Source organism: Cebus imitator, unplaced genomic scaffold (genome assembly GCF_001604975.1).
Source record: "Cebus imitator isolate Cc_AM_T3 unplaced genomic scaffold, Cebus_imitator-1.0 Scaffold345, whole genome shotgun sequence".
In the NCBI taxonomy this organism is placed as follows: Eukaryota; Metazoa; Chordata; class Mammalia; order Primates; family Cebidae; genus Cebus; species Cebus imitator.
In genome coordinates, this window is record NW_016107660.1 from 1,373,287 (window position 1) to 1,398,870 (window position 25,584).

A 25,584-nucleotide genomic window follows, 5' to 3' on the forward strand; every position below is an offset into this window, starting at 1 on the left:
CACCCTCTCACTCATTTAACAAATATTTAATAAATGAAAATGAACCCAGAAAAGGTCCTTCTCCTTATATATTATATGAATGTGTCCTTATCCACATATCTCAGCTATATCTTAAAATGATTTTACTAACAGATTTAAAATAGGTGCTTAATATACTTTCCTTTGATAAACAGTAAAACTTCACTTTCTTCCCATGAATGTTTCCTACTTATATACTATATTTATGGCTTTCTTTTTCCTTCTTTCACTCATTCATTCATTCATAATAATTTATTGGGCACCTACTATGTGCTAGACTGAGAGCAAGCAAGACACTGGTGTCTACAGTCAGGAAGCCTTTGGTCTTGCAGAAGAGAAAGTCATTAAACAAATAAATGATATAATTAAAAACTATAATAAGTGCTTAAAAAATCAGGTAATAACAGGAAGAAGCAAGTTTAGATTTAGGATTCAGATAAGACCCTCCTGGGAGGTGATATTTAAGGCAGTAATTGAATGTTGAATAGGAATCCATGAAATTAGCCAGGTGAAAATTTATTGGTGGGGCATGACAAAGTGGAAGGTGAGAAGGATCCGGGAGGGCAGTCAGGGAATGACGTTCCAGACTCAAGTGAATGCAGAGGTGAGGAAGTGTTTGGTGTGTCTGAAGAACTGAAGGAAGGCCCTATAGCTTAGGTACTACACTGGGCCTGGGGGAAGTGACTACAATAAGATCCAGAGCCATGCTCAGGATTTGAGACTTTTTCCTTGTTTTTGAAGTATAATCAGAAGGCAATCAGGAGTTTAAAGAAGGATGATGAACTTTGATTTATTTTTTTCAAAGATTACTTGGGCCTCTGTTGGGAGAATAAATTGAAGCAGCACAAGGTTTGAAGTAGGAATATCAGTTAAGACCATAACTGAGGGTAACAGTGAGGTGTAGGGAGACAAAGGAATCAAGAAATGTCGGCAAAAATTCTGTAACTGTGGGTTATGCGGCCCACAAAGATTTCTCAAAACACGGTCCCCACAAAGAGAAAGGCCTCATGTAACATGACTAACTGAATTAGCTGTCCTTCTCTACGTAAAGTTATCAACTTTATATTTTATTTCTGCGTCACATACGATGTATGTAAGTGCAAAAGAAAGGGCAAACATTTTAAAAATATTCCTAAAAGGTCCATTTGAGCCAAAGGCATGAAAGTAATCCTCAGGTGGTTCAAGATCATTAGCCTTCATGTACCAAAAGGAGATGATATAGTTAGAGTATTTGCCCATGCCCAAATCTCATGTTGAAGTGTACTCCCCAGTGTTGAGGGTGGGGCCTGGTGGGAGGTGTTTGGGTCATGGGCGTGGATCCCTCATGTCTTGGTGCTGTCCTTGCAATAATCAGTACTGAAGAGATCCGGTTGTTTACGTGTGGGGCACCTCCCCTCACCTCTTGCTGCTGCTTTTGCCATGTGAAGTGCCTGTGCCTGCTTCACCTTGTGCCATGAGTAAAAGTTCCCTGAAGTCTCCCCGGAAGCCAAGCAGATGCTGGTACCATGCCTGTACAGCCTGCAGAGCCGTGGGCCAATTTCTTAATAAATTATCCAGGCTCAGGTATTTCTTTACAGCAACACAAGATCAGACTAATATAGGAGGTTAGCTAGATTTAAGATGAAGACCCTGAAATTTTTAACCAAGTGATTTTCAATTTTCACTATGAGAATTTCTTAAGAAATTCAGTCATTCACTGCAGGATCTCTGGAAAGGAAAGGAAAGGATATACGTTGTGTCCCAAATGTATTTCAACAGCTACTTTAGAATGAGCTGACATTGGGCAACTAGAGGCAGGTAAGCTAGCTACTGAAGTTCAGATGTGACATACTACATGTGTGGCTGGAATTGGAAGATGTATAAATGGAGAAGAGGGTTATGATCTCAACCAATGCTAGAAATCTCTAATGAATCATGGTTTTGATATAAATCATAGTTTTGAAAGAGAAAAGCATAATGAATGGTTTCCCACCAAAAGATGTTTTGATGATTGTAAGCCAATAAGGGAAAACAAACACACATTTTACTTACTGACACCAGAACTGAGAAAGACAGTGAGAGGACAGGAATAGAGACACTGATTTGGGTATTTGTTGAAACAGATGGTATAATGGTGGCCTCAAAATATGTCTACCAGAGGAAGCATGACTTACACAAAGATACTTAAACACTATTCATTCTTCCTAAAACACGTGGTTTTAAATTTATTAAACAAAGCCAACTGGCGTCAAACCATTGGTATATATTTTCTATTTAGAGAAAAAGAATAATTTAATGTTTTAATGATAAAACCAGTTATTTGGCATATGACAGTCAAAATATGGCACTGACATATTTCATTCCAGCAAATTAAAAAAATACAGAAAAAATTCAGGAGAAAAATTGTTCAACAAATATTTTAAAATTTGTTGAATTTTTGTGCATTTAGCATTATTCAACAAATATTTTTAATTTATGCATTTAGCATAAATTCCTACAATTGAAATTACTGAATGATACGTTTTAAAGCTTTTAAAAATATCAACTTCATTTTAGTTGAAAAATTTATTGGTAGAGTTATTCATAATATTCTCTAAACATTTTGTTTATTTAAAAACTTTTTATGGGTACAGAAGAGGTGTATATATTTATGGGGTACCTGAGGTATTTTGATACAGGCCTACAGTGTGCAATAAGCTTGTATTAGTCTGATATCACACTGTGATAATGAACTACTAGAGACTGGGTAATTTATGAAGAAAAAAGGTTTAGTTGACTCACAATTCCAGATGGCTGGGGAGGCCTCAGAAAACTAACAATCATGGTGGGAGGAGAAAGGGAAGTGAGGACCTACTTTACATGGAACCAGGAGAGAGCAAGCAGGGGAATCTGCCACTTTTAAAACCATCAGATCTCATGAGAAGTCCCTCACTATTACAAGAACAGCATGGGGGAAACCACCCCTATGATCCAACGACTGCCCATCTGGTCCCTATATACTTAGCAGTGGGATTGCTGAATGATATGGTAGTTCCATTTTTAATTTTTTGAAACTCCTCCATACTGTTCTCCACAGTGGCTTTACTAACTTACATCCCAACCAACAGTGTATGAGCATTTGTTATTGGCTGTCTTTTGGGTAAAAGCCACTTTAACTGAGGGGAGATGATATCTCAGAGTTGTGATTTACATTTCTCTGATGATCAATGATATTGAGCCCACTTTCATACACCTGTTTGCCATTTGTATATTCTCCTTTCATAAATGACTATCCAGATCTTTTGCTTGTTTTTAAATCAAATTATTAGATTTTTTTCCCTGCAGAGTTGTTTAAGCTCCTTATATATCATGGGTATTAATCCATTATTAGATGGATAGTTTGCAAAATTTTCTCCTATTCTGTGGGTTGTCTTTTCACGTGGCTGATTGTTTTCTTTAATGTGCAGAATCTTTTTAACTTTGTGATTCCAGCTTTCCAACTTTGGTTGCCTGTATATGTTCTCGTTTCTTATAGTTTCTTTTTTCTTATATGACCTTATTATTTGAGATCATAGATGTCTTTAATCCATTTTGATTTGAATTTTGTATTTGCTTTCTGGTTCTTTAAGATGCATCATTAGGTTTTTTTATTTGAAGTTCTTCTGCTTTTTTAATGTAGACACTTATTGCTATAAACTTTCCTCTTAGTAAATGTTTTTGCTGTACCCCATAGGTTTTGATATGTTATGCTTCCATCTTCATTTATTTCAAGTAATTTTTAAATTTCCCTCTTTATTTCTTTATTGACCCAATGGTCATTCAAGAGCATACTGTTTAATTTCCGTGTGTTTGTATAGTTTCCAAATTGATTTCTAGTTTTATTCCTTTGTAGTCAGAGAAGATACTTGGTTTTGGTTTTCCAAATTTTTGGAATTTTTGAAGAACTGTTTTGTGACCAAACATATGGTCTATCCTTGACAATGATCTGTGTGCTGAGGAGAAGAATGTCTTCTGCGACCACTGGATGAAATGTTCTGCACATATCTATTAGGTTCATTTGGTCTATACTACAGATTAAGTCTTATGCTTCTTTGTTGATTTTCTGTCTGACAATCTGTCCAATGCTGAAAGTGGGATACTGAAGTCTCCAGCTATTATTGTATTGGGATCTCTCTCTCTCTTTAGCTCCAATAATATTGGCTTTATGTATCTGGGTACTCCAGTGTTAGTTGCATATATATTTACAATTGTATATCCTCTTGCTGGATGCACTGCTTTATCATTATATGATAACCTTATCTCTTTTTATAGATTTTTGTTTTGAGATTTATTTTTTTCTGATATAAGCATAGCTACTCCTGTTGTTTTGGGTTTCTGTTTGCATAAAGTATCTTTTTCCACCCCTTTCATTTTGGTCTACATATGTCTTTATAAGTGAAGTGTGTTTCCTGTAGGCAACAGATCATTGGGTCTTGTTTCTTTTTTCAACCCATGCAGCCATTCTGTGTTTTCTGATTGGTGAATTTAGTCTCTTTACGTTCACTGTTATTATTGATAAGCAAGAACTTACTTCTGTCATTTTGTTATTCCTTTTATGTTTGTTTTCTGGTCTTCTTCCTTTCTGCCTTGATTTTTGTGAAAGCAGTTTCCTCTGGTAATATGATTTAATTTCTTGGTTTTTATATTTTGTGCATCTGTTGCAGGTTTTTTGATTTAAGGTTACCATGAGGCTTGCAAATGGCATAACACATTATTTTAAACGCATAATAACACTACAAGAACAAACGAGCAAACTAACAGGCAAGCAAAGAGAAAATAAAAACACTTTTAATTTCACCCTGCTCACTTTTAAAATTTTGTTGTCTTTATTTTTATCTTAACCATTTATGTATTGAAAAGTTACATTTTTTATTATTTTTCACTGGTTCATCTTTTAGTCTTTATACTAAAGATATGAGTACTTTATACACTGCAATACAGTCTTATAATATTCAGATTTTTCTGTGTACTTACCATTACCAGTGAATTTTGTACCTTCAAATGATATAGTATTACTTGTTAACATCTTTTTATGTCAGATTGAAGGACTCCCATTAGCATTTCTTACAGGACAGGTATAGTGTTGATAAATACTCTCAGCTTTTGTTGATCTGGGAAAGTCTTCATTTCCCCTTCATGTTTAAAGGATATTTCCCCTGGATATACTATTCTAGCATAAAAGTTTTATTCCTGCAGCAATTTAAATATGTCATGTCTGTCTCTCCTGGACTGGAAGATTTCCACTGAAAAGTCTGTTGACAGCAGACTTATTTGCTTCTTTAATCTTGTTGCTTTTAAAATTTTTCCTAATACTTGACCTTTTAGAGTTATATATCTTGAGGTAGTCTTATTTGGGTTAAATTTACTTCTTGTTGTACTTAAATATTGATATCTTTCTGCAGGCTTGGAAAGTTCTCTGTTATTATTTCTTTGAATAAACTTTCTACTCCAGTCACTCTCTCTCTCTAGCTTCTCTTTAAGGGCAATAACTCTTATATCCGTTCTTTTGAGGTGAAGACTAAGCTGTGAGTTTAAAATCTTGCCCAAATTCCTCTCTAAGGGGTCTGGGGAGTTGTACCCTACAAACCATAAATTCTCATCAGATGGGTTTTATTTAATTCTATATATTGTGACTTACTTTCCAATCTGATTCTGGTATAACATTACAGTACAAGGATTTTTGTCCCCAAATCAAAATATTTTACCCCAAAACTTGTTTTTCTGCCGTATCTTGAAATGGTCCTGCAAAGCTGTCCTTTCTGGGGGAAAATCTGTATCTGTACGTAATCTCTATTAACATAGCTAGATCTTTTTCTTCCAGGTCCTCCCAATCCTGAAGAGATTAAGTAAAAGTCTAGCACCTTTTAACCATCTGAATAGGAAACATTTGTCATCTATTGTCTCTAAGGGAAGCCACTATGAGACTTCAAGAAGACCTTGGTATACACAATCTTTTGTCTTAACCTGAACATTTCCTTTCTATTGATCCCAGGTCTTTAGACAAACTCAGCACTGTCAACCAGAAAATGTTCAAATTTAATTATAGCCTGGAAGCTCCTGCTTAGAGCTTTCCTGCCTTTCTGAACCAAACCAATGCATTTCTTAAAGGTATTTGATTGATGTTTCATACCTCCCTAAAATATATAAAACCTAGCTGTATCCTGACCACCTTGGGCACATGTTCTCAGAACCTCCTAAGGTCAGTGTCATTGGCCAAGGTCACTTATATTTGGCTCAGAATAAAGTTTGATGCTTTTCATCAACAGAGGCTATTTTCTGGATCTTATAGGCATGCTTCATTATTTTTTATTCTTTTTTTTTGTCTCCTCTGACTGTATATTTTCAAATAGACTGTCTTTAAGCTTACTAATTCTTTCTTCTGCTTAAGCGATTTTTCCTTTGAGTGACTCTGATGCATTCTTTAGCATGTCAACTAAATTTTTTAGCCCCAGAATTTCTGCTTGATTTTTTAATATTATTTCAATCTTTTTGTTAAATTGGTCTAATAGGATTCTAAATTCCTTCTTTGTGTTACCTTAAATTTTGTAGTGCTATTTAAACAGCTATTGTGAATTCTCTGAAAGGTTACAAACTTCTGTCACTCCAGGATTGGTCTTTGTTGTGTTATTTAGTTTGTTTGGTGAGGGCATGTTTTCATGGATGGTTCTGATGCTGGTGGATATGTGTTGACGTCTGAGCCCTGCAGAGTTAGGTATTTATTGCAGACTTGGTAGTCTGAGCTTGTTTGGATATGTCCTTTCTGAGAAGGTTTTCTGAGAATTCAGAGGAAATTGCATGTTGTGATTTATGTCTTTGGTCACTGCAGTCATGTCTGCATTAGAGGGCACCTGACGTCCAGTAACACTATGACTCTTGCAGACTCACAGAGGTACTGCCTGGTGGTCTTGAATAAGATCCGTGAGAATTCCCTGGGTTACCAGGCAGAGTCTCTTCTTCTCTTCCCCTAATTTCTGCCAAACAAATGAAATCTCTCTCTCTCCATGATATGCTGCCTGGAGATGGGGGAGGGGTGACAGAAACATCCCTGTGGCCATCACCACTAGGACTGTGCTGGGTCCATGGTGGCTACAACCTGGCTACTGCTTATGTGAACTCAAGGCCTGTAGCTCCTTCAGTTAGCAGGTGGTGAATCCAGCCATGCTTGTGGCCTTTCCTTCAGGGTGGTGAGCTCTGTCCCAGCCCAGGCCAGATCCAGAAATGCCATCCAGGAACCAGGGCCCAGAGTTGGAAACTTTAGGAATATACCTGGTGCTCTGTTCTACTGAGGCTGAGCTGACACACAAGCTACAAGACAAAGTCCTTCCTTCTTTTCACTCTCATTTCCTCACACAGAAAGAGTCTCTCTGTGGCTACCGTAGCCCCAGGTCCATGATGAGTACTGCCTGGCTACTACCGATGTTCACTCAACCAACCATCAACCAGACAATGTTGAGGAGTCTTCATTCAGCTTGTGGTGAATGCTGCCAGGCCTGGGTCTCTCCCTTCAGGGCAACAGGCTCCTCTCTGGTCTAAGGTGGGTCCAGAAATTTTTTCCAGGTCTTAGCCTCTGGAATCACGGTCCCCACTGTGCCTGAGCTGTTGCCCAAGCTGCAGGACAAAGTCTCCTTTACTCTTCTCTTTCCTGTCCTCAAGCAGAAGTCTTTCCCTAGTCTTTCTCATCTACAGCTGAGAATGTGCTAGGTCACACCTGAAGCCAGCATAGGGCTGGGTCTTAACCTAAGGCCCGTGGCAAGTACTGCCATACTGCCTGGGCACCACTTTTTTTTCTTTTGAGATGGATTTTTGCTCTTGTTGCCCAAGCTGGAGTGCAGTGGTGCGATCTTGGCTCACTGCAACCTCTGCCTCCCGGGTTCAAGTGATTCTCCAGCCTCAGCCTCCCGAATAGCTGGGATTACAGGTGTGTGCCAACATGCCCAGCTAATTTTTTGTATTTTTAGTAGAAACCACATTTCATTAGCCAGGTAGGTCTCAAACTCCTGACCTCAGGTGATCCGCCCACCTCAGCCTCCCAAAGCGCTGGGACTGTGGGCATATAAGCACTACTGGCTCTTTAGTCAGCAGATGATGAATCTTGTTATAACTGGGTCCCTCCTTCAAGGAAGCAGGTTCCCGTCGGACCCAGGGTGTGTCTAGATATGTTATCTGGGAGCTAGGTCTTGGAAGGGGGGCTTCAGGACTCTGCCTGGTGCCCTATTCTACTATAGCTGAGCTGGTATTTAAGTTGCAAGACAAAGTCCTCTTTACTCTCCCACTTTCCCCTGCTAAATCTGAATGTAGGAGTGTCTCCTGGAGCTCCGAGCTATGTTGCCCCAGCTGGGGAAGAGATGATGCTAGCATTTCCTTGACAGCCCTGGCTGTTGTCTTCCCAGGTCACGTCCACTGGCTCCAGGCCCAGAACAGTACCGGGACTTGTCCTTGGGGGCTAGGCTGCCTTTCGGGTTTATTTAGGATCCCAGAGTGCTTTAGTCCATGGTGATGGATCTTGCTAGAACTCAGATTCCAACTATCAGGATGGATGATTCCCCTCTGGCTACAGCTTGTCTAAATGCTACCTCCATGGACATGGCTAAATTCTGACTTGTGTCGCTTTCCACTGTGACGGAAGAACTGAGCTCCCGTGCACACTTTCACACCATAATCACTGTTCTCTCTCTCCTCAAAACACACAGATTCTCTCTCTCACCACGTGGCTGCTGCCAGAGAATGGGGGAGGAGTGGGGAAATGCAGGCAATTCAAGACAGTCTTTCCTACCCTCTTCAGTACCTTTTTCCTTGATAAAATGTTAGAACCAGGTACTGTGATTGCTCACCTGAATTCTGTTTCTTATAGGACTGCCTTTTTGGTTGGATAGTTAGTTGTTCAATTTGGTTTTCCTAAGACAGCAATAGGGGGACGATTGCTGGAGGGTTCTATTTGACCATCCTTCTCTGCCTCCTCCTCCTAATTATTCTTTTAATAGTAGGAGCTGTAGTAATGTTCCTCTTTCATTCTTAATATTGGCCATTTGTATCTTCTATTTTTTTCTAATATCAGTTGGGCTAGTGGTTTTTAATTCTTATTGAGTTTTTCAAAGAACGTGCTTTTAGGTAATTTCTTTCTTTCTTTTTTTTTTTTTTAAAATTTCATTGCTCTTAAATTTGCTATATTCTTGCCTTTATTTACTTTGGGTTTAATTTGCTCTTTGTTTTCTGGTTTGTTACAGTGGAAGCGTAGACTTGATTTGAAACCTTTTTCTTTTGTAATATACATATTTCGTGTTACAAATTTCCCTCTGAACACTTTTTAGATGATCTCACAGATTTCGATAAATTCTGTATTAATTTTTATATAGGTAAAATATTTTCTAATTTTTCTTTTGATTTATTTCTTGACACATTCATGATTTATTTGAAGTATCATATTTAATGCATAAATATTTGGAAACATTAGGTATTTTTCTGTTATTAATATCTAATTTCATTCTGTTGTGGATAGATGACATATTTTGTATAATTTCAATCATTTTAAATTTATTGAAATCTGTTTTATGAGTCAGAATATAGCCTACCCTGGAAAATGTTCAATGTGTACATGAAAATTATGTGTAATTAGCTGTTGCTGGGGAAGTATTCTATAGATGTCAATTACACTTGCTTGGTTTATAGTATCACTCACTCAACTCTTCTGTATCTTCACCGACTTTCTGCCTACTATTTTATGAATTACTGAGAAAGGAATGTAGAAATCTCCAGCTATAGTTATGTATTTGTTTATTTTCCTTACAATTCTATCAGTTTGTTCTTCATATATTTTGATACTGTTAATAGGTGAATACACATTTATAACCGTTATTTCTTCTCTTTATAATTATTGACTTATTCATCATTAAACCACTCACATTTATTTTTTTTTTCACTTTTGGAAAATGAGGAGGTTTAATTCTATTATATCTTTAAGTTCTAATATAAGTCTTCAAAATATTGTCAGAATTTCTCATATTACCTTGAAACAAAACTAGCCAAGTTAACCGTAAAAGACTACTCTAAAATAAACATATTTCAAAATGCCTTTGAACAATCAACATAACAGAATATGAAAAAAAAATACTGTCATCTCCTCTAATTCTATAATGATCATTAATTTGTGGAACTTCTATAAAAGTAAATTTTATAAGGTGACCATAAATGAATGTTTCCAATTCCTAGCTATCTTTGAACCAAAAGCTTAAGTATTAAAAAGGAAATATTTGTTAAAAAGGAACATTCTTTGCAATTCTAATAATCCTAGCTTTTGCTTCTTACCAATTCTTATATACTTAGCACAAGGACCTATTTTCATTGCTGTCCTAAGTCTCAACAAGCTAGTTAGCCAGAATTTTCTGCAAAAGTTCCATTGGGTGAAGGGACTTGCATTTTCTAATATTTTTCCTGGGCTTCTTCCACTTCTCTTTCATAACCCATATTGTAATTGGTTTTTTAAAAGCTTTTCCAACCTGACTAAATGTCTTTGCTAAACTGATCTCTAATGATTAATATTTAATGATACCCACCAAATATTTTTCTCTCTGGAATATTATAAGTTCAAAGTGTATGAAACAAATGATACATTTAATTTTTTTAAATTTTAATTTGTCCAGCCCTTCCCCTGGAGAGAAGGAACAAACACATATATATTTCAGAATCCATGGCGAAAAATATTTTCCTGAATTCTTCTCTAGCCTAATAATGCAATGTTCTTCCATTTCTGCCCTACTCTGAATTCCCAATTCTCTTTCAGTGCTCAAGAAAATTTAATCTCTTCCTCAGTAAACTTTATTCCTATTTGAAAGTTTAATCTGGGCAGATATTTTACTTAAAGTCCGCCCTCCATATCTCCATCTGTGTGGCTGCTATTGTAGATTTTAACCTTCAAGAGGGTGAGGCTATGATTGTCTTCATCTACCCATCTTTCAATATACTCATTTTTCCATCTACCCATCCAAATACTCCACAATTTAGCACAGTGCCATCTACACTAAAGAGCTCAACAAATGGTCACATGATGATCATTTCTTGACCAAAGTGGAGAAATTAAAGCTTGCTGTGGTGGAAGCTGAGGAACAGGAGATTACTACTCTCACATTCTCAGTTTCTTTATGTAAAAAAATTACAGGGCTACACCAGATCATCTCTAAATCCTCTCAGCACTAACATTTTATGATTCTAATCTATCCAGGCAGAACCAATGAACAACCAGTACTTCTAACTATGCCAATTTACCATGGGAAATCCAAATTGGCACAACAGTATTAAAAACCCAAAGCAGGTTGAGCAAGGTGGCTCACACCTATAATCCCGGCACTTTGGGAAGTCAAAGCTTGTGGATCGTCTGAAGTCAGGTGTTGGACACCAGCCTGACCAACACGGTGAAACCGCATCCCTACTAAAAATACAAAAATTAGCCAGGCGTGATGGCGCATGCCTGTGATCCCAGCTACTTGGGAGACTGAAGCAGGACTGCTTGAACCCAGGAGGTAGAGGTTGCAGTGAGCTGAGACCATGCCACTGCACTCCAGCTGGGTGAAAGCGTGAGATTCCATCTCAAAAAAAAACAAAACCAAACAAACAAACAAAAAAAGCAACACTCATCTACCAGGTTAACAAGTTTATAAAAATACTATTCTAGATAAATCCATTTGAATCTCTTTGACTAGTTTTCATAATAGGACTAATATCTAATTGATATTTTATTATATAAAATTATATATTCCTAATGTGTGATTAATGAAAAGATTTTACTCAATTTTTTTGGTCTTATTTCAGACTTGGCTTTACATGACTTTAATCTATTTTCAGAAACCAAATCTACTCATAGTGGATAAAAATTTGCCAGAAACAAGCATACTCAAAAAAAAAAAAAATGCCATTGACATAAGAAACAAAGTCAGGGATGCAAATATGTTTTTAGTGATGGTTGCCCTATAGGAAGCAGTGCTTAGTCTCTTAAAGTGACTATTTTAAAGAAAACAATCATTGTTTGGATAAATATATTATGATGCTTGTTAAAAACTAGTAAGTTTAATTGGTATTTCTTGTTTTTAGTACCTAGAATTTTGAATTAGAGATTATTAAAAATGGCTTCTATAGGTAAATTTCTTTATAACCTTTCTTTTCTTAATATTTATTTGAGTAAATTACTTGGAAGGGTAAAAGCATATGGCTTGCTAAGGGAATTGGGTTTGATAAAATGTGGCTCTAATAGGCTAAAATATTTACATGCTCATCTAAGTACTCATGTTGACTTCTGAATAAGCACTTTAGATCCATACAATTTTCAGATCTTATAAAAAGAAAAAACTAGCAATTCTGGCAACCTTTTGTTTAATTTTTGAAGAGCAGACTGAAATTGACTAGTTAAATAACATGGCTAGCATGTTAGTCTTGATCACTCCAAGAAAATAAAAGTCTCTTCATATTTCAGCATGATTTGATTGCCTGTAAGGTTTTAAATGTGTCATGTAAGCATGACTAGAAAAATAGCAATTAAATTTTTGTTAGAATTTTAGAAAGGCTGAAACTAGAAAACAATTTTTTTAAAGTTTTTAAAATCACCAATTTAACATGTATTATATCCTCACTGTATATTTTGGAGTCAAGGCAGTGCTTGCCTTCAGAAGCCCGTACAATCTAGTAGAAGAGCATTTCTCAAATGTCATTGTTCACCTATAATTTTACTACTGTTTACTTTTACATTCACCTGGCATTCTCAATCTCTGTATAGGGGAGGCTTAAAGGATAGAGAGAAGCACAGAGCTGTATTGGCATATCAGCTAACATATGATTTCTTATCAAAGCATGGAGTAGTTATAAATGAGATAACTGGAGTAGTATAGGGTTAAAGCTCTCTCAAATTCCCCCATGGTTGCCACTACTATTCCTAAACAATATCCGTAAAAATTAACGTAACTCATTAGTAACATATTTTTATAGTCATTAAAATGTTTATGCATCACCTATCATCTTGAATTGTACCAGGAATTATACATAGCATGCTTTAGAAGCTACTGTTATAGAAGATTTAAGATATGTACAGAAATAGCTGACTTGAGAGAGAAGTGCTAACAGCCATTAACTGCTGTGAGCAAGGTATAAACAAATCACAAAGATTCAATGAGGGAGAAATGAGTTCCAGGAACAAAACATGTATTTATATCACGCACATGCTTACATTGAGCAAATATGACAGGGCTTTGGCAAACTCTGCTTCTGTAGACTCTACTGAAAGCCATTATTAATGCTTCCTCGCCTACCTCATCTTATCCCGTAAAACATCTGTTTGTTTAAAAGGAAACTGCATACTAACTCTTCAACTAGAAGTTAAAAATCATGACTTTTCTTTCAAGGGGAGGAAGGATGGGGAATAAACATGCCTTCTGCAATTTTACAAAAAAATTCCAATGTTAATTAAAACCATATATTTAGTATGGGTAAAGGTAATACATGGAGATGTCTTGGACAAAATCATGCTCCTCTGTGAATTCAAATTAGCAATGCTGTGTTACTGACTGACTTTTGAACATTCTGTTCTATTTGAAATAGCTGAGACAGGAAGGAAGCCTGTACGTCCTACAGAAATCCAATTAGGCTTGATGAAAGAGAGGCCATGAAATGCTTCTCTTGTCTACCAAGACAGAGAAAATGTCTTAGATTTAGCTTTGAAATGATTTATAAATATAAGCTTTTAGATCAGGCTTTGTCCAGTTAGCTTGGTGAACTTAAGGAAATATGATATTATGCTCTCATAATTGTGGATGTTGGTCCTGCTCAAAATCTTGACAGGTTTCTAGAAAGCTGTTCATTTTCTGTCCTGGTGATTGCCACAAGAATAAACAGAGGAGATGGCTCTAGCCTTGGACTGATTGACAGAGAACCCACCTTGCCCACTTCCTGCTAACCCTTCCCAACACCAGCAGTGTGGTCATGCTGGATGTGTCAGTGCCTTCTTACAACAGCAACAACATAAGAGAAACCAGTTGCCAACATGGTCTGCTATTCCAACAGTGATTTGTCTGTCAACAGTAATAGAATCTACAACTGAAATTCTAATAGTGATTCTCTCCCAAACTGAGATGTGGATAAATGTTTTCTTGTGGCTTGTCATCATAAATCTCTTTTCAAAAGATACTTGAGCATCTTTCTTTCCTCTGAAGCCCCAATGTGGTTTATTGGGGCCACCTTTAAAGCACTTAGCCCTTTTCTCTTCTGTACTACAGTTATGTTTATGAAGGGTTCCTAAGGGTTGGAAATGTTTTTTCTTATTATGCCATTCTCTTGAGCTCCTAGCACAGTGCCTTGGTTTGCATTAGAAATCCAATAAATGTGTGATGAATGCTGTGTTTAGAAAAACAACAACAAAAACATGAATCTATTCCAATTACAACAAAAGGGCAGAGATTTGTTTCATTTTGTTCACTGATATGAATCCCATGCACCTAGAAAGTTCCTGGCACACAGCTGACACTCAATAAATATTTGTTCAATGCATAAGTATTATGACTTTCCAAAGAGCTTGGAGAGTATCTCTTTGACTGATAAATACAGAAAAGGAAATATGTCATATAATGTTTAAAGGAAGAAGCAGATAAGTAATTTCTTCATCCTCTAGACCAGAGGTTGGCAAACTTTTTCTATAGAAGGCCAGACAGTAAATACTTTAGTTTTTGAGGGCCATATGGTTTCTGTAGCAACCATTCAAGTCTACTGTCCAGTGCAAAAGCAACCAAAGACAATATGTGAATAAATGAACACTAATTATCTGTTAGAATTAAGATGACTAGGTAACTATTCTTTTAAGACCATGCTTTCCACCCACAGGTACTGTGTTTTGCAATATGGTACCTGTACAGTATATGTTTGTTGCATTAAACTGAGCCATACACTGATTTCCTGGAACTGTAGTTTTCAGTAGAACCAGTGAACTCAAGTCCCTGTCATTTGCCTTTTCCTTGAATTCTGTCTTAGCAAATGAAAGGAAAGTTAATAGCTGTCGAAACAATGTCTTCTGAAACTGTTGGAGTAAGGAACACATGGTCTCTTGAGTTCATATTTCTCTTACTTGAAGCATTTTTTCAGGATATCAGTGATTTTTCAGAGATGGCTCTTCTGAGTATCCACAAGACAAGAAATGACGAAAACAACTTTCTCATTACTCATTTAAGTTCACTGTTCTTTTAAAGCTGCCCCCTTTCTCAATCTTTTTAAAACACTTATTTTCATGAAAGGAAAATGAGAAAATGACCATGGGTATCTACAATTGGCAGAAATGAGTTCCTATATTTTCCTCTCCAGTGACTACCAAGAATGTTATATTCCTGTGAGTTTTATGTTAAATGACTACAATATTTCAGGCCAGGAATCTGTGACATATGGTGATAGTCTATATATTCATTGCCAAAATATATCAGTTTCAAAATATTTAAGTAGTATCAATGTGGAACAATGCCGTCATAAAATGTGTTCTGCACATCTATCCTATACTTGCTCTATCTATTTGCAAAATTTTCAAACTTATTTTTCATTTTGCTAAGTGTTGGCCTCTCTTATGAACTAGGCCGGATTCCCTCTTCAGCTGCAAATGTAATTTTAAACAGAACTCCAATGAGATTACTTGCTGAACATGTTAAACATTCATAGCTTGGCCATATGCTGTTATGGAAACTGCATGGATTTATAGCAATTTGGGTGTCACTAGATAGCACTAATTCACCTGATACCAACTCTAAGTGTACTGGGAAATAATGTTTTAAATGTTTCATTTGCATCTAGACCTCTGTTGAACTACGAGCATGTATTATGTTTATGTATTTTTGGAGAACACTGATTTTTGCATATTGAAAATATATTCCTGTATTTGGTGACTTCTAGAAAAAATTAGGTATACGAGGTCTAAATTTGCACTATAACAGCACAGTGGTCAATGACGTAAATTACTAAAGTCAGGCAGATTAAGTTTTAATCCCAATTCAACCATTTAATTACTCTAAAACCTTGGTTCTTTCAATGGTAAAAGAGAAAAAATAATCATGCCTACCTGAGAGAATTGCTGTGAATATTAAATATGATAATGTATATAAGGCTTGTAACACCCACAAAAAGAGAAATGTCTTGTGGTTTGTTCTAAAATATGCTCAATAATCATTAGCTCTCGTAGCCTAAACTTACTATTTCTGTCATTGGTTAGCAGCACTCCTTTAAAATGTACAGAAATGCTTGAGTTGATGGGACCTGACTGGGAATGTTGGAAGATGATTTAGGGAACTTAAAAATTGCCGTAAGAGACAAGGTCACTACTACAGTGAATATGCCAATCTATTTAAAAGAAAAAGTAAAAAGGAACAACATCACAGGATGCTCTCTTCATACTAAGTACATCAATAACCTGTCCTAATTGCGTTAATTTTTATTTGGAAGGGAGGAAGTATAGTGTCCATTTTAAACATGCTAAGAATGACATATGGAAATGAACACTGTCTTTCTATCCACTGAGCATATTATCCAATTACATTCAGAAAGACGCTTCTTAGAAATAATTATATTTCACTGTAATAAGTGAATATATACAGTGTAATGAATATTCACACATATTCAAGTTTGTAAGAATATAGAAAAGCCAGAAAACCTTTAGTTTTTTCTTTAATTGACATGGAGTGCACATTTGAATATACATGGATTCTCTCTGGGTCAGCATGCTCAACAGGGGGCATCTTTGCCCTCCAGGGGACATTTGGCAATGTCAGGAGATGATTTTGGATGTTATAACTTGAGATGGGAGATGTTACTGGCATCTAGTGAGTACATTTTCGGGATGCAACTAAATATACTGCAATGCCTAAGACTGCCTCTACAACAAGGAATTATATGGCTTCAAATATCAATAATGCCAAGGTTGAGAAACCCTGCTCTGAACTAAGAGCTGCTCAAGGTCAAGTGAATTTAAATCACCCATATCCCAGATGGATACTGGGTAGGCTCTAGAGAATGCATACATTTCGTTAATATGGTTAAATCTTCCCAGTATACTGTGCTGGCTCCATGGTAATAAACCAAAAGCTGAAGTATTAATAGGGAGTTCATATCCTCGAGAAGAAAATGATTAGAATTCCAAAGTACGCTATATGATCTGTCCTACTGCAGACTTCAGTGTGGACAGCAGCCGGACTTACACCTAGAAGAAGGTGATCATCACACTAAGATTTTGCCCAATCATGTGACCAGGGGTTTCTTGGCTCAGATTTCTTAAATAGCACCAGTTCTCATGAACAAATAACATATCAAGCAGTGATGGCTTGGACTTAAGGTTTAGTTCCCAGACAAAATGTGATAAGCACAAACTTTGGATTTTTATTCTCTATTTCCACAGAATTAAAAATCTATTTAATATATCAAGGAAAATATATTCTTTCGCAAGTGCCCTTACACAAATACTGCAGAGGCTGCTTAAGAGGTTGTAGCCTTAAACATGGATACTACTTAAAGACTAAAAATGTATATAAAGAACGTTACTTTGAAACTTTTGGTTCTGTACTTGGTGTCATCTTGGTGATGCTGAAGAGAATTTCTGCGAACCCTGTATTTAGAATATCTTCCATCAGTTCTCTCAGATGAACTGCAGGAATCCTGGAAAAAAAACAAAGGGTCTGAACTGGTAGATAAAAGAAAATTGGTGCTTGAAATTAGAATAAGAAAGAGTTTATACATAGATAAAAATGATAATAAATAATTACAAGAATTTATAGATATATAGAAGAATCATAGACTATCACAGAGAAAGAAGAAGGCTACATGCAGTGGCTCACACCTGTAATCTCAGCACTTTAGGAGGTGGAGCTGGGAGGATCACTCTAGTGCAGGAGTTTGAGATCAGCCTAAGCAACGTGGGGAAATCTCACCTCTATAAAATATATAAAAACTAGCTAGATGTGGTGGTGCATGCCTGTAGTCCCAGCTACTCAGGGGGCTCAGGTGGGGGGATCACTAGAGCCCAAGTGGCAGAGGTAGCAGTGAAATTGTGCTACTGCACTCCAGCCTGACTGACAGAATGACAGAATGAGGCTCTGTCTTAAAAAAAAAAAAAAAAAAAGAAAAAGATAAAAAAAAAAAAAAAAAAAAAAAGAAATAGAAAAAGAAACAAATCGGTACTATGGATAAACCCATAAAATATACAATGCATCCCACAATGGTTACCTGAATTTTTTAAACAACTAGTCCCTATGCCAATCTATAGTGACTGATACCCTTTAGAACAAGGGGTTCAAGTAGCAATGTGCTATCCAAAGATGTCACTGTTGATACATGCCACATTTGGATGCTGTGTACTATCCCTTGGATTGGTACTTGGCATCAATATATTCTTGTTTTTAAAAATTGTTACCTGCAAAACTAGAACCCTTTTACTTCACTTATCCATAAATAACATCCTATCTTTTAACTATTATGTCACATAAATTTTTAAACTTAAGGATAGCTCCCTTGCCTTTAAAAGCATAAAATGATTCAGGTAATAACAAAAATTAAGAAAACAAAAATTTCCAGGGCTTGCCTTTTTTTCTTTTTTCTCTTCATTTCTTGCAGGAAGAAGGAACACAGCAAACAGTTACTATAGACAATTATTTAGACATTTCTATTATTATTTAGGGAGAAATTAGAAAAAGAATGAGGACAATTGATTTTGGCCTGTAAAAAAAATATATATATATGGGATTTATTGTCCCTCAAAGTCCCAAGAAACCTTAAACTTATTGAATGTTCAAGCTAGAAGGGGTATTATAATTCCGAAGTTCTCATCCTTAGTACAAAACAGCACAACACAAAAACCTCTAAAAAACTAGAGCTCAGGGAAGTTAAGAATGATTTACCCAGGGCTGGACAATTTGTGGTAGATTAGGCTTGGAATCCAGTGCTATTCCCTTTCTACCTTATCAAAAATGTACAGTTTAAATATGGAATTGTAGAGCTGAAACAATTCTATTTTTTTTTTTTTTTTTTGAGATGGAGTTTCGCTCTTGTCAAGGCTGGAGTGCAATGGCATGATCTCAGCTCAATGCAACCTCCGCCTCCCGGGTTTAAGCGACTCTCCTGTCCCAGCCTCCCGATTAGCCGGGATTACAGGCATGTGCCACCACTCCCAGCTAATTTTGTATTTTTAGTAGACACAGTTTCTCCATGCTGGTGTTGAACTCCTGACCTCAGGTGGTTCGCCCACCTTGGCCTCCCAAAGTGCTGGGATTACCGGTGCGAGCCACCATGCCTGGCCAACAATTCTTTCAAAATGAATGTGACCACATTTAAACAAGAATAAAGTCAAGCCTATCTAAATAGGATGAGGTCTGTACTCACACTTAAGTCATAGGCTATGGTACTATCGAGAAATATGTATACAGGAACCCAGAGATAATATTGTTCAAGTGCCTCACATGAATGTGGTCATATCTCCTGAGACATTAAGTGACTTTTGTCTGGTGCATGAATTTGGACAAGAACTTAGGTCTTTGCATTCCTGTTCACACCACACTGATTTTTTGAATGTTTAAAGGGTTTGAATAAATATAATCTACATCTAATAATCTCAAGGCTTTATGTATTTTCATTTAAGGCTATGTCTAGTCATTTTTATTAAGTTGATTGAAATCAGCTCTTTTAAATCACATAGAGAGCTTTAGAATCCACGTAGAATGGATTTTAAGCTAAAAGCAGCAGGGCGAAGCAGATGGGCTGTGCTATTTTGCACAGAATTAGATCCCACCTCCAGCTAGTTTATGGGCTCCAAGCTTCAGTGTCCTCATCTATAAAATGGGCAAAAATAACACCCATCTATAGGGTATCTGGAAGACTAGGAAACATGTACCATAAAGTACTTAGCACCTGCTAAGTATTATGCAGTGAGGGCATGACACTTGCTAATCAACTCTTTTCCTTTTCAAGCTAAAGGTTTCAATTTTAATATATTGGAAAATACAATGCTGAACTCTGAAAAAGAGTCTCCCTAAAAATGTACATGAGCTAGACTTATAGACCATCACTAGCTCATAGGATTAAAAATAATAATAACTAGCCTTTTGGTAATAGTAGAGAATACAATTTTTAAATTGTACTTATGAACATTCTGTTCAATGTAGACAACTGGGGAAAAGTAATCTGTTTCTGGAGGTTAAACTATATTTTTATAGTGGTATAAGACAGGTTTCTATTTCTCAGTGACAAGTGCCACCTGCTTCCCATTCTTTCTGTTGTCTACCCTTCATTTACTTGGAGAATTTCTGTTAGTTACAAGAGAAAAAAAAATGAAAAGACTACGGGCATAACATATTGCCGGCTATCACATCGGGTTGTTTAAGAGTAAAGAGAAATTGCATTATTTTGGGCATGGTTTCATAATTCTTTGATAGCTATTTAAACTGCAAATATATAGCAAATCATGAGAAAGAATCACAACTTTAGGAAAATATATTTTAAACACTTGATTTTGTTCAATTTGGGATGGTCTAGCTTACCAGAGGTGTCAGCTAAACTGGATCTCTCTCAAAAATGTTACTGAACTAGCAAAAGATGCTTAATGCAAGGTAATTTTAAGATAATGAAGACCTTGGGAACCCCATCATATCAGTGCTTCCAATCAACCAATATGGCATGATCTGGTTATTTTCCTGTACACTGTATCTTTGAATAATATGTCAGATCTAAACAGAGCCTAAATATAACATGAGTTATATTTTAAGGGCAATGTGAAATATGATTACACAGTTGCCGAAAAGAAATCCTCCCATTGTTAGTTTCAGCTATGTGAGGTCAATAAATGATAAATCATTAAAATTTTACATTATATATGCAGCCCTTAGGGTATATGTGATGTTCTCTGGATCAGATCTTGTCTGGCAGGACTGCCAGCAGAGATATTTGTTTTGCATATCTCCTCTATGAGGAATTTAAAAAATCACACAAGGTAAATTAACACATGTAACTAATTAGCTTGATAATGAAATGCTTTGTGGTTAGAGTTCTATCAATAAATGGCCATGAAATATGAAATGTGAAACTTTATGTGGATTTGAATTCATGTGTCATAACAGAAAGGTAACCTGTGAACTACCATATCTCTAAAACAAGCAGTACCCAAATAATTCCCAAATTAAAATTGCTAATCGAACAAGTTGTCTATTGACAGTATAATGTGTAACTCCCTTTAATTCTTAGGCTTTTCTAAATTATTGTTAAAGCTTTATGGGACCAATTAAGCTTCTAGTAGTACAGTAAAAGTCTCTATTTTCTGATCTTGTGCTAATATATGTTTCATTGTTTTCAATTCTAACTTCACAAATGTCAATAAACTCTGATAAGATGGTATGTTAAAAGTTCCCAATGTTTTTTCATCCTTCTTCCTTCTCCATACTTTTCTTTGCACATCAGGAAGATGTCAAGTGTTCTCACTCAGATAAAAATACTGAAAGAGACAAGCCAACTCTTTCTCACTCTGAAGTCTTTGAAATCTTCTAGTAGGCTCAGTTTCTCAGGCACAGACTCCAGATGGTCCAAGGCCACTCGGGTACTCTGAAATAGAAAACATAAGGAAACCAAACATTATAAAAAATTGATTAATACTCTCAGAATCCACATACTAAAGATCAGATGCACCACTGGAAGAAGCAGTTCAAGCTGTAGATTTAGACAGTCAAATAAGAACAGATATAATAGTATTTCCGAGATAAATGTATCTTTTGAAATCAATTATTTCATTTCAAAAAGTATATGAGATGCATTTGCAAGACTGACTCAGATACAAAAACTCTTCCTGGATAATTGCTTTCAACTGATATGCTGTGAAACTTTCAATAGAGCATTTCATATTAATATTAATTTACAAACCTGCTTCAGTGAACATCAGAAATAAACCACAAGGTAATACTGAGAAATAGATGAATTTGCAGTTACTTATCTATGGAGCATATTAGAGATTCTCAAATGTTGCCGTTATAAAGAAGAAAAGAGTTCTCAGCAATTATTTCGGTTAAAAGGGAAAGAGTTGTGATTCTCAAGATTTGGGAGAAATATCTGAAATTAAACATTTGCAACAGGGACACAACGTCCTGTTGATCATAAGTCAATAACTTATTATATAGTCTTTAATGAGCTAATCACTGTTGCACCCACCTGTGAACATTGAGAAAATAATCTGAACATTATTTCAAAGGAAATGTGAAATAAAAGGGTAAATGGTAAAATACCCTTCAGACCAGAGACTGCATATGTTACAGGCATCTCTGTATTTTCAGTCCTGTCACAATGCCAGACATCTTAGGCAGGCAACAGGTGCTAGCTCTTAAATTTAAAACAGATTTTAGCTGTTCAATGAAAGAAACAATAAACCCTATGGCTGATGCATGGGAAGAAAGTGAAGGCTTCAAGAACCTGGACATAAATTTGCACAAAGTTGCAGGGAAGTTGGTGGCCACTCAATATTCCATACGCTTCCCTACTTCTCCCCTGTGAAAGGTTCTGAACAATGGACTCTGAGAGTGTTCACTTCTGGAATGAGACAGCTGAACCTGTGTGTTCCCCCTTCTATTCCAGCCTCTGCCATGAAGGCCCTGATGGCCACTTGCTCCAGAAGGCATAACTACCAGATTAAGATGAGAGCTGCCCACCATAGTGGACTTCACATGAGTCACGCAATAACCTCTATTGTGTTAGCCATAAGATTTCAGGGTTTGTTAGTTACCAGTGCATCATATAGCATTAAATATCACAAATAATACTTACTCTGAGAATTAAATAATAAAATTGTAAGATAAACAATGAAATTGTAAGTAGTCAACTGGCTCATTTTGTAGAATGGGGAGTCTTTCAATTATGAGTATGTTAAGATTTTCTTTTTTCTTTTTCTGAGACAGGGTCTTGCTCTGTTGTCCAGGCTGCAGTGCAGAGGCACATTCATAGCTCACTGCAGTCTTGACCTCCTGGGCTCAAGGGATCCTCTGACCTCAGCCTCCGAGGATCTGGGATTACAGACACACACTACCACACCCAGCTAATTTTTGTGTATTTTTTTCTCTGGAGGAGTTCATTATTTTCTCAGTTAACTTTCCTATTTGAAATCTCCTATCTCCCTGAACAGGGAGATGCTGTTCTCTGGTTGGCATATCCAATCCAGAGCCTCACTGATGTAATTTCCCCCAGAACATATACTTTATGTCTTTCACAGGGTTCTGGGGAAGAGGCAGGTATAGAGAAAGAGGGCTGAGGGTTTAACCCTTTCTTACAGACACTTTCAGTGTACCCATCCAACCACTCCTTCCACAGTAATTGAGCTAATTACTCCAATGCAAAAGCCTTTCCAGAATTTTGCAGGGTGAGTGGTATTCTATTGCTATCGCTATCCCATTGGCAGGTCCTTGATTTTCACCTTTTCTGTTCCGAGTCATTTTACCATTTTCCAATGTTCTGTGAGTTGGAGTAACAGACATCTTCTGGTTTTGACATGTGTAAATCAGTTTTTCTATTTCTTCATATCCTTACTTTTGTAATGAGACTTTTGACAAGGGCAGAAACACCTTCACTTTGCCATTCTGAAAAGGAAGTCTAAGTGCTGTTTCCTCAAGTTCATAAAGTCTTCTTTTTCAGAGTCCATTGAAAGGATTTAGTATTTTGTTCCTTCTGCTTAACATTTATATTATTGTTAGTCTTTAGGTCTCATGTGCTCACTTACACTGCCATATGTTTTAAATGACTCCATTTACTGTTTTCACGTGTAGGAAAGATTCATCAAAATGATGTGTTTGTTACTGTCGGCCACAACACGTAGGCTTAGGAGCAGGCAGTTTTAGCCACCGTATATGCTATATCATTTAAATAATAAAATTAGAGGTTTTCTCAGGAATTATATTTACTCCTGAACAATAAAATATAAAGCAATGCCCTGATGATTTTAAAGCAAAATTTTATGCATTGCACAAAATCCTCTTCATAAACACACTCAAGTAATACCTGCAGTATTAAAATTTTATTTCCTTTTTTTTGGTCCCATAATTTTTCTCATTTAGAAGTGATCTTCAGAACCCAGATCAGGTAAGTATGTTAAAACTCATTTTGGGGTCAAAATAAGCAAATGATCTCTTGCCCTACTGTCAAATGCAGCATGTTATGTAAATAGTTTTGCTTAACATTTTCAATCAATCATGTGACTACATGAAACCATCCCTTTCCTTGCATGTGTTTACATACTGTTTTTTGACTATGATGTTTTTGTGAGTAATTTTTGAAAAAGTCCTTGACTCCTTCTTTTCTCAGGGCAGTTATTTTTATTCTCCCCTCTCCTATCATGCCCCCCACCCTCCCATTCCTCCATTAACTGATCTCTATACTTTCTATTTATTTCACTTGTGGCTCAATTTATATTCCATGTATGCATTGATTCTGAATACCTTCCTCAATATCAGAAACACTTTCTGGTACGGCTACCTTTCTTTTTATCCTTATATTCTAGTCAATTAACAACAAACGTGTATTTTGTATATCACAGAAAGATCCACAAACATAGATGGCATACTTCCTGTTCTTCAGGAGCATTTAACTTAGCCAGGGGAGCAAAAGATTTAATAATTATACAAAGAAAAAAGTTATTTGTACTTATTTTAAGGGACTTGCGTGCACAAATGCTGAAGTATTTAGGGCATTTGCAACAAGAAGATGTGAAGAAATGAAGACAATGAGTCCAAGCATACAGGCATCTCAGGTCTCATAATTTCATGGCTAAGTTATATTTTTGGGGAAAAAATGTATTTTCTGGCTCTTCTCTCTCTCCCTCTCTGCATGTATGTGAGTGTACTTAAAACTGCCACTTTGACATACAGACTCAAGAACATGAATAACATTACAACTTTTTTTTTTTTTTAAGATTGGTTGGAATTCCATGATTAGAATCTTGTCACATTACTTGAGATTTCAAAATTACTTTCACTCCAAAACTCATAGCCAGAGAGACAAGATCCATTAGCAGATGAATAGTTTAAGAAACTTGCTGTATTTCAGAGATGGCATAAGGGCCTATATCATGTTAATTCCCAAGGCGAAATACTTTGTGCAAACTCAGGGAAACCTTTTATTTTTTAAGTTGATTAATTTTTCCTACCTTACATTATCTAATGCTTTAAAGGCATGGGCAAGACCCTACTGTTAGAAAATTAAGGGAGCAAAGTTTATTTCAATAATGTCACCAGCAAACTGAAACGTGCTTAATTTGTCATTAATTTTCATTATTCTCTAGAATAAAAAAATCAAATGCTTACAAAGGGGTTTAAAATTAGAAAACAAAGAAAGGTTCACAATTAAGATTCCACTTCATAAAGGGCCTGTACATTGTGTATATTTGGTTTATCTCAGAGGCTAGAGGAGCTGGACTTCCATGGGTCTAGGAGTAGGGTCAAAGCAGATGATCAGTTAATCTTAATCCACTTTAGTAGCAAAATGAAAGACTGAACCATAAACACATAATTCAATTTTGAATGCACTTCATGATCCTTATACCACCATATGAGATAT

The 25,584-nt window shown here is 36.3% G+C and overlaps 1 protein-coding gene across 2 annotated transcripts in view; it reads right to left on the reverse strand.

The window, feature by feature from the left end:
* The window catches only part of CEP128 (centrosomal protein 128), a 458,914-nt gene that overhangs the window by 10,269 nt on the left and 423,061 nt on the right, over nt 1-25,584 (reverse strand). For both annotated transcript variants that reach the window (XM_017505934.2, XM_037730456.1), the window contains exons 22-23: nt 21,520-21,597; nt 17,557-17,670 (exon numbers count right to left, since the gene is read on the reverse strand). In XM_017505934.2, coding sequence (XP_017361423.1) covers nt 17,557-17,670; nt 21,520-21,597 — 192 coding nt within the window. The remainder of the gene's footprint in view (nt 1-17,556; nt 17,671-21,519; nt 21,598-25,584) is intronic.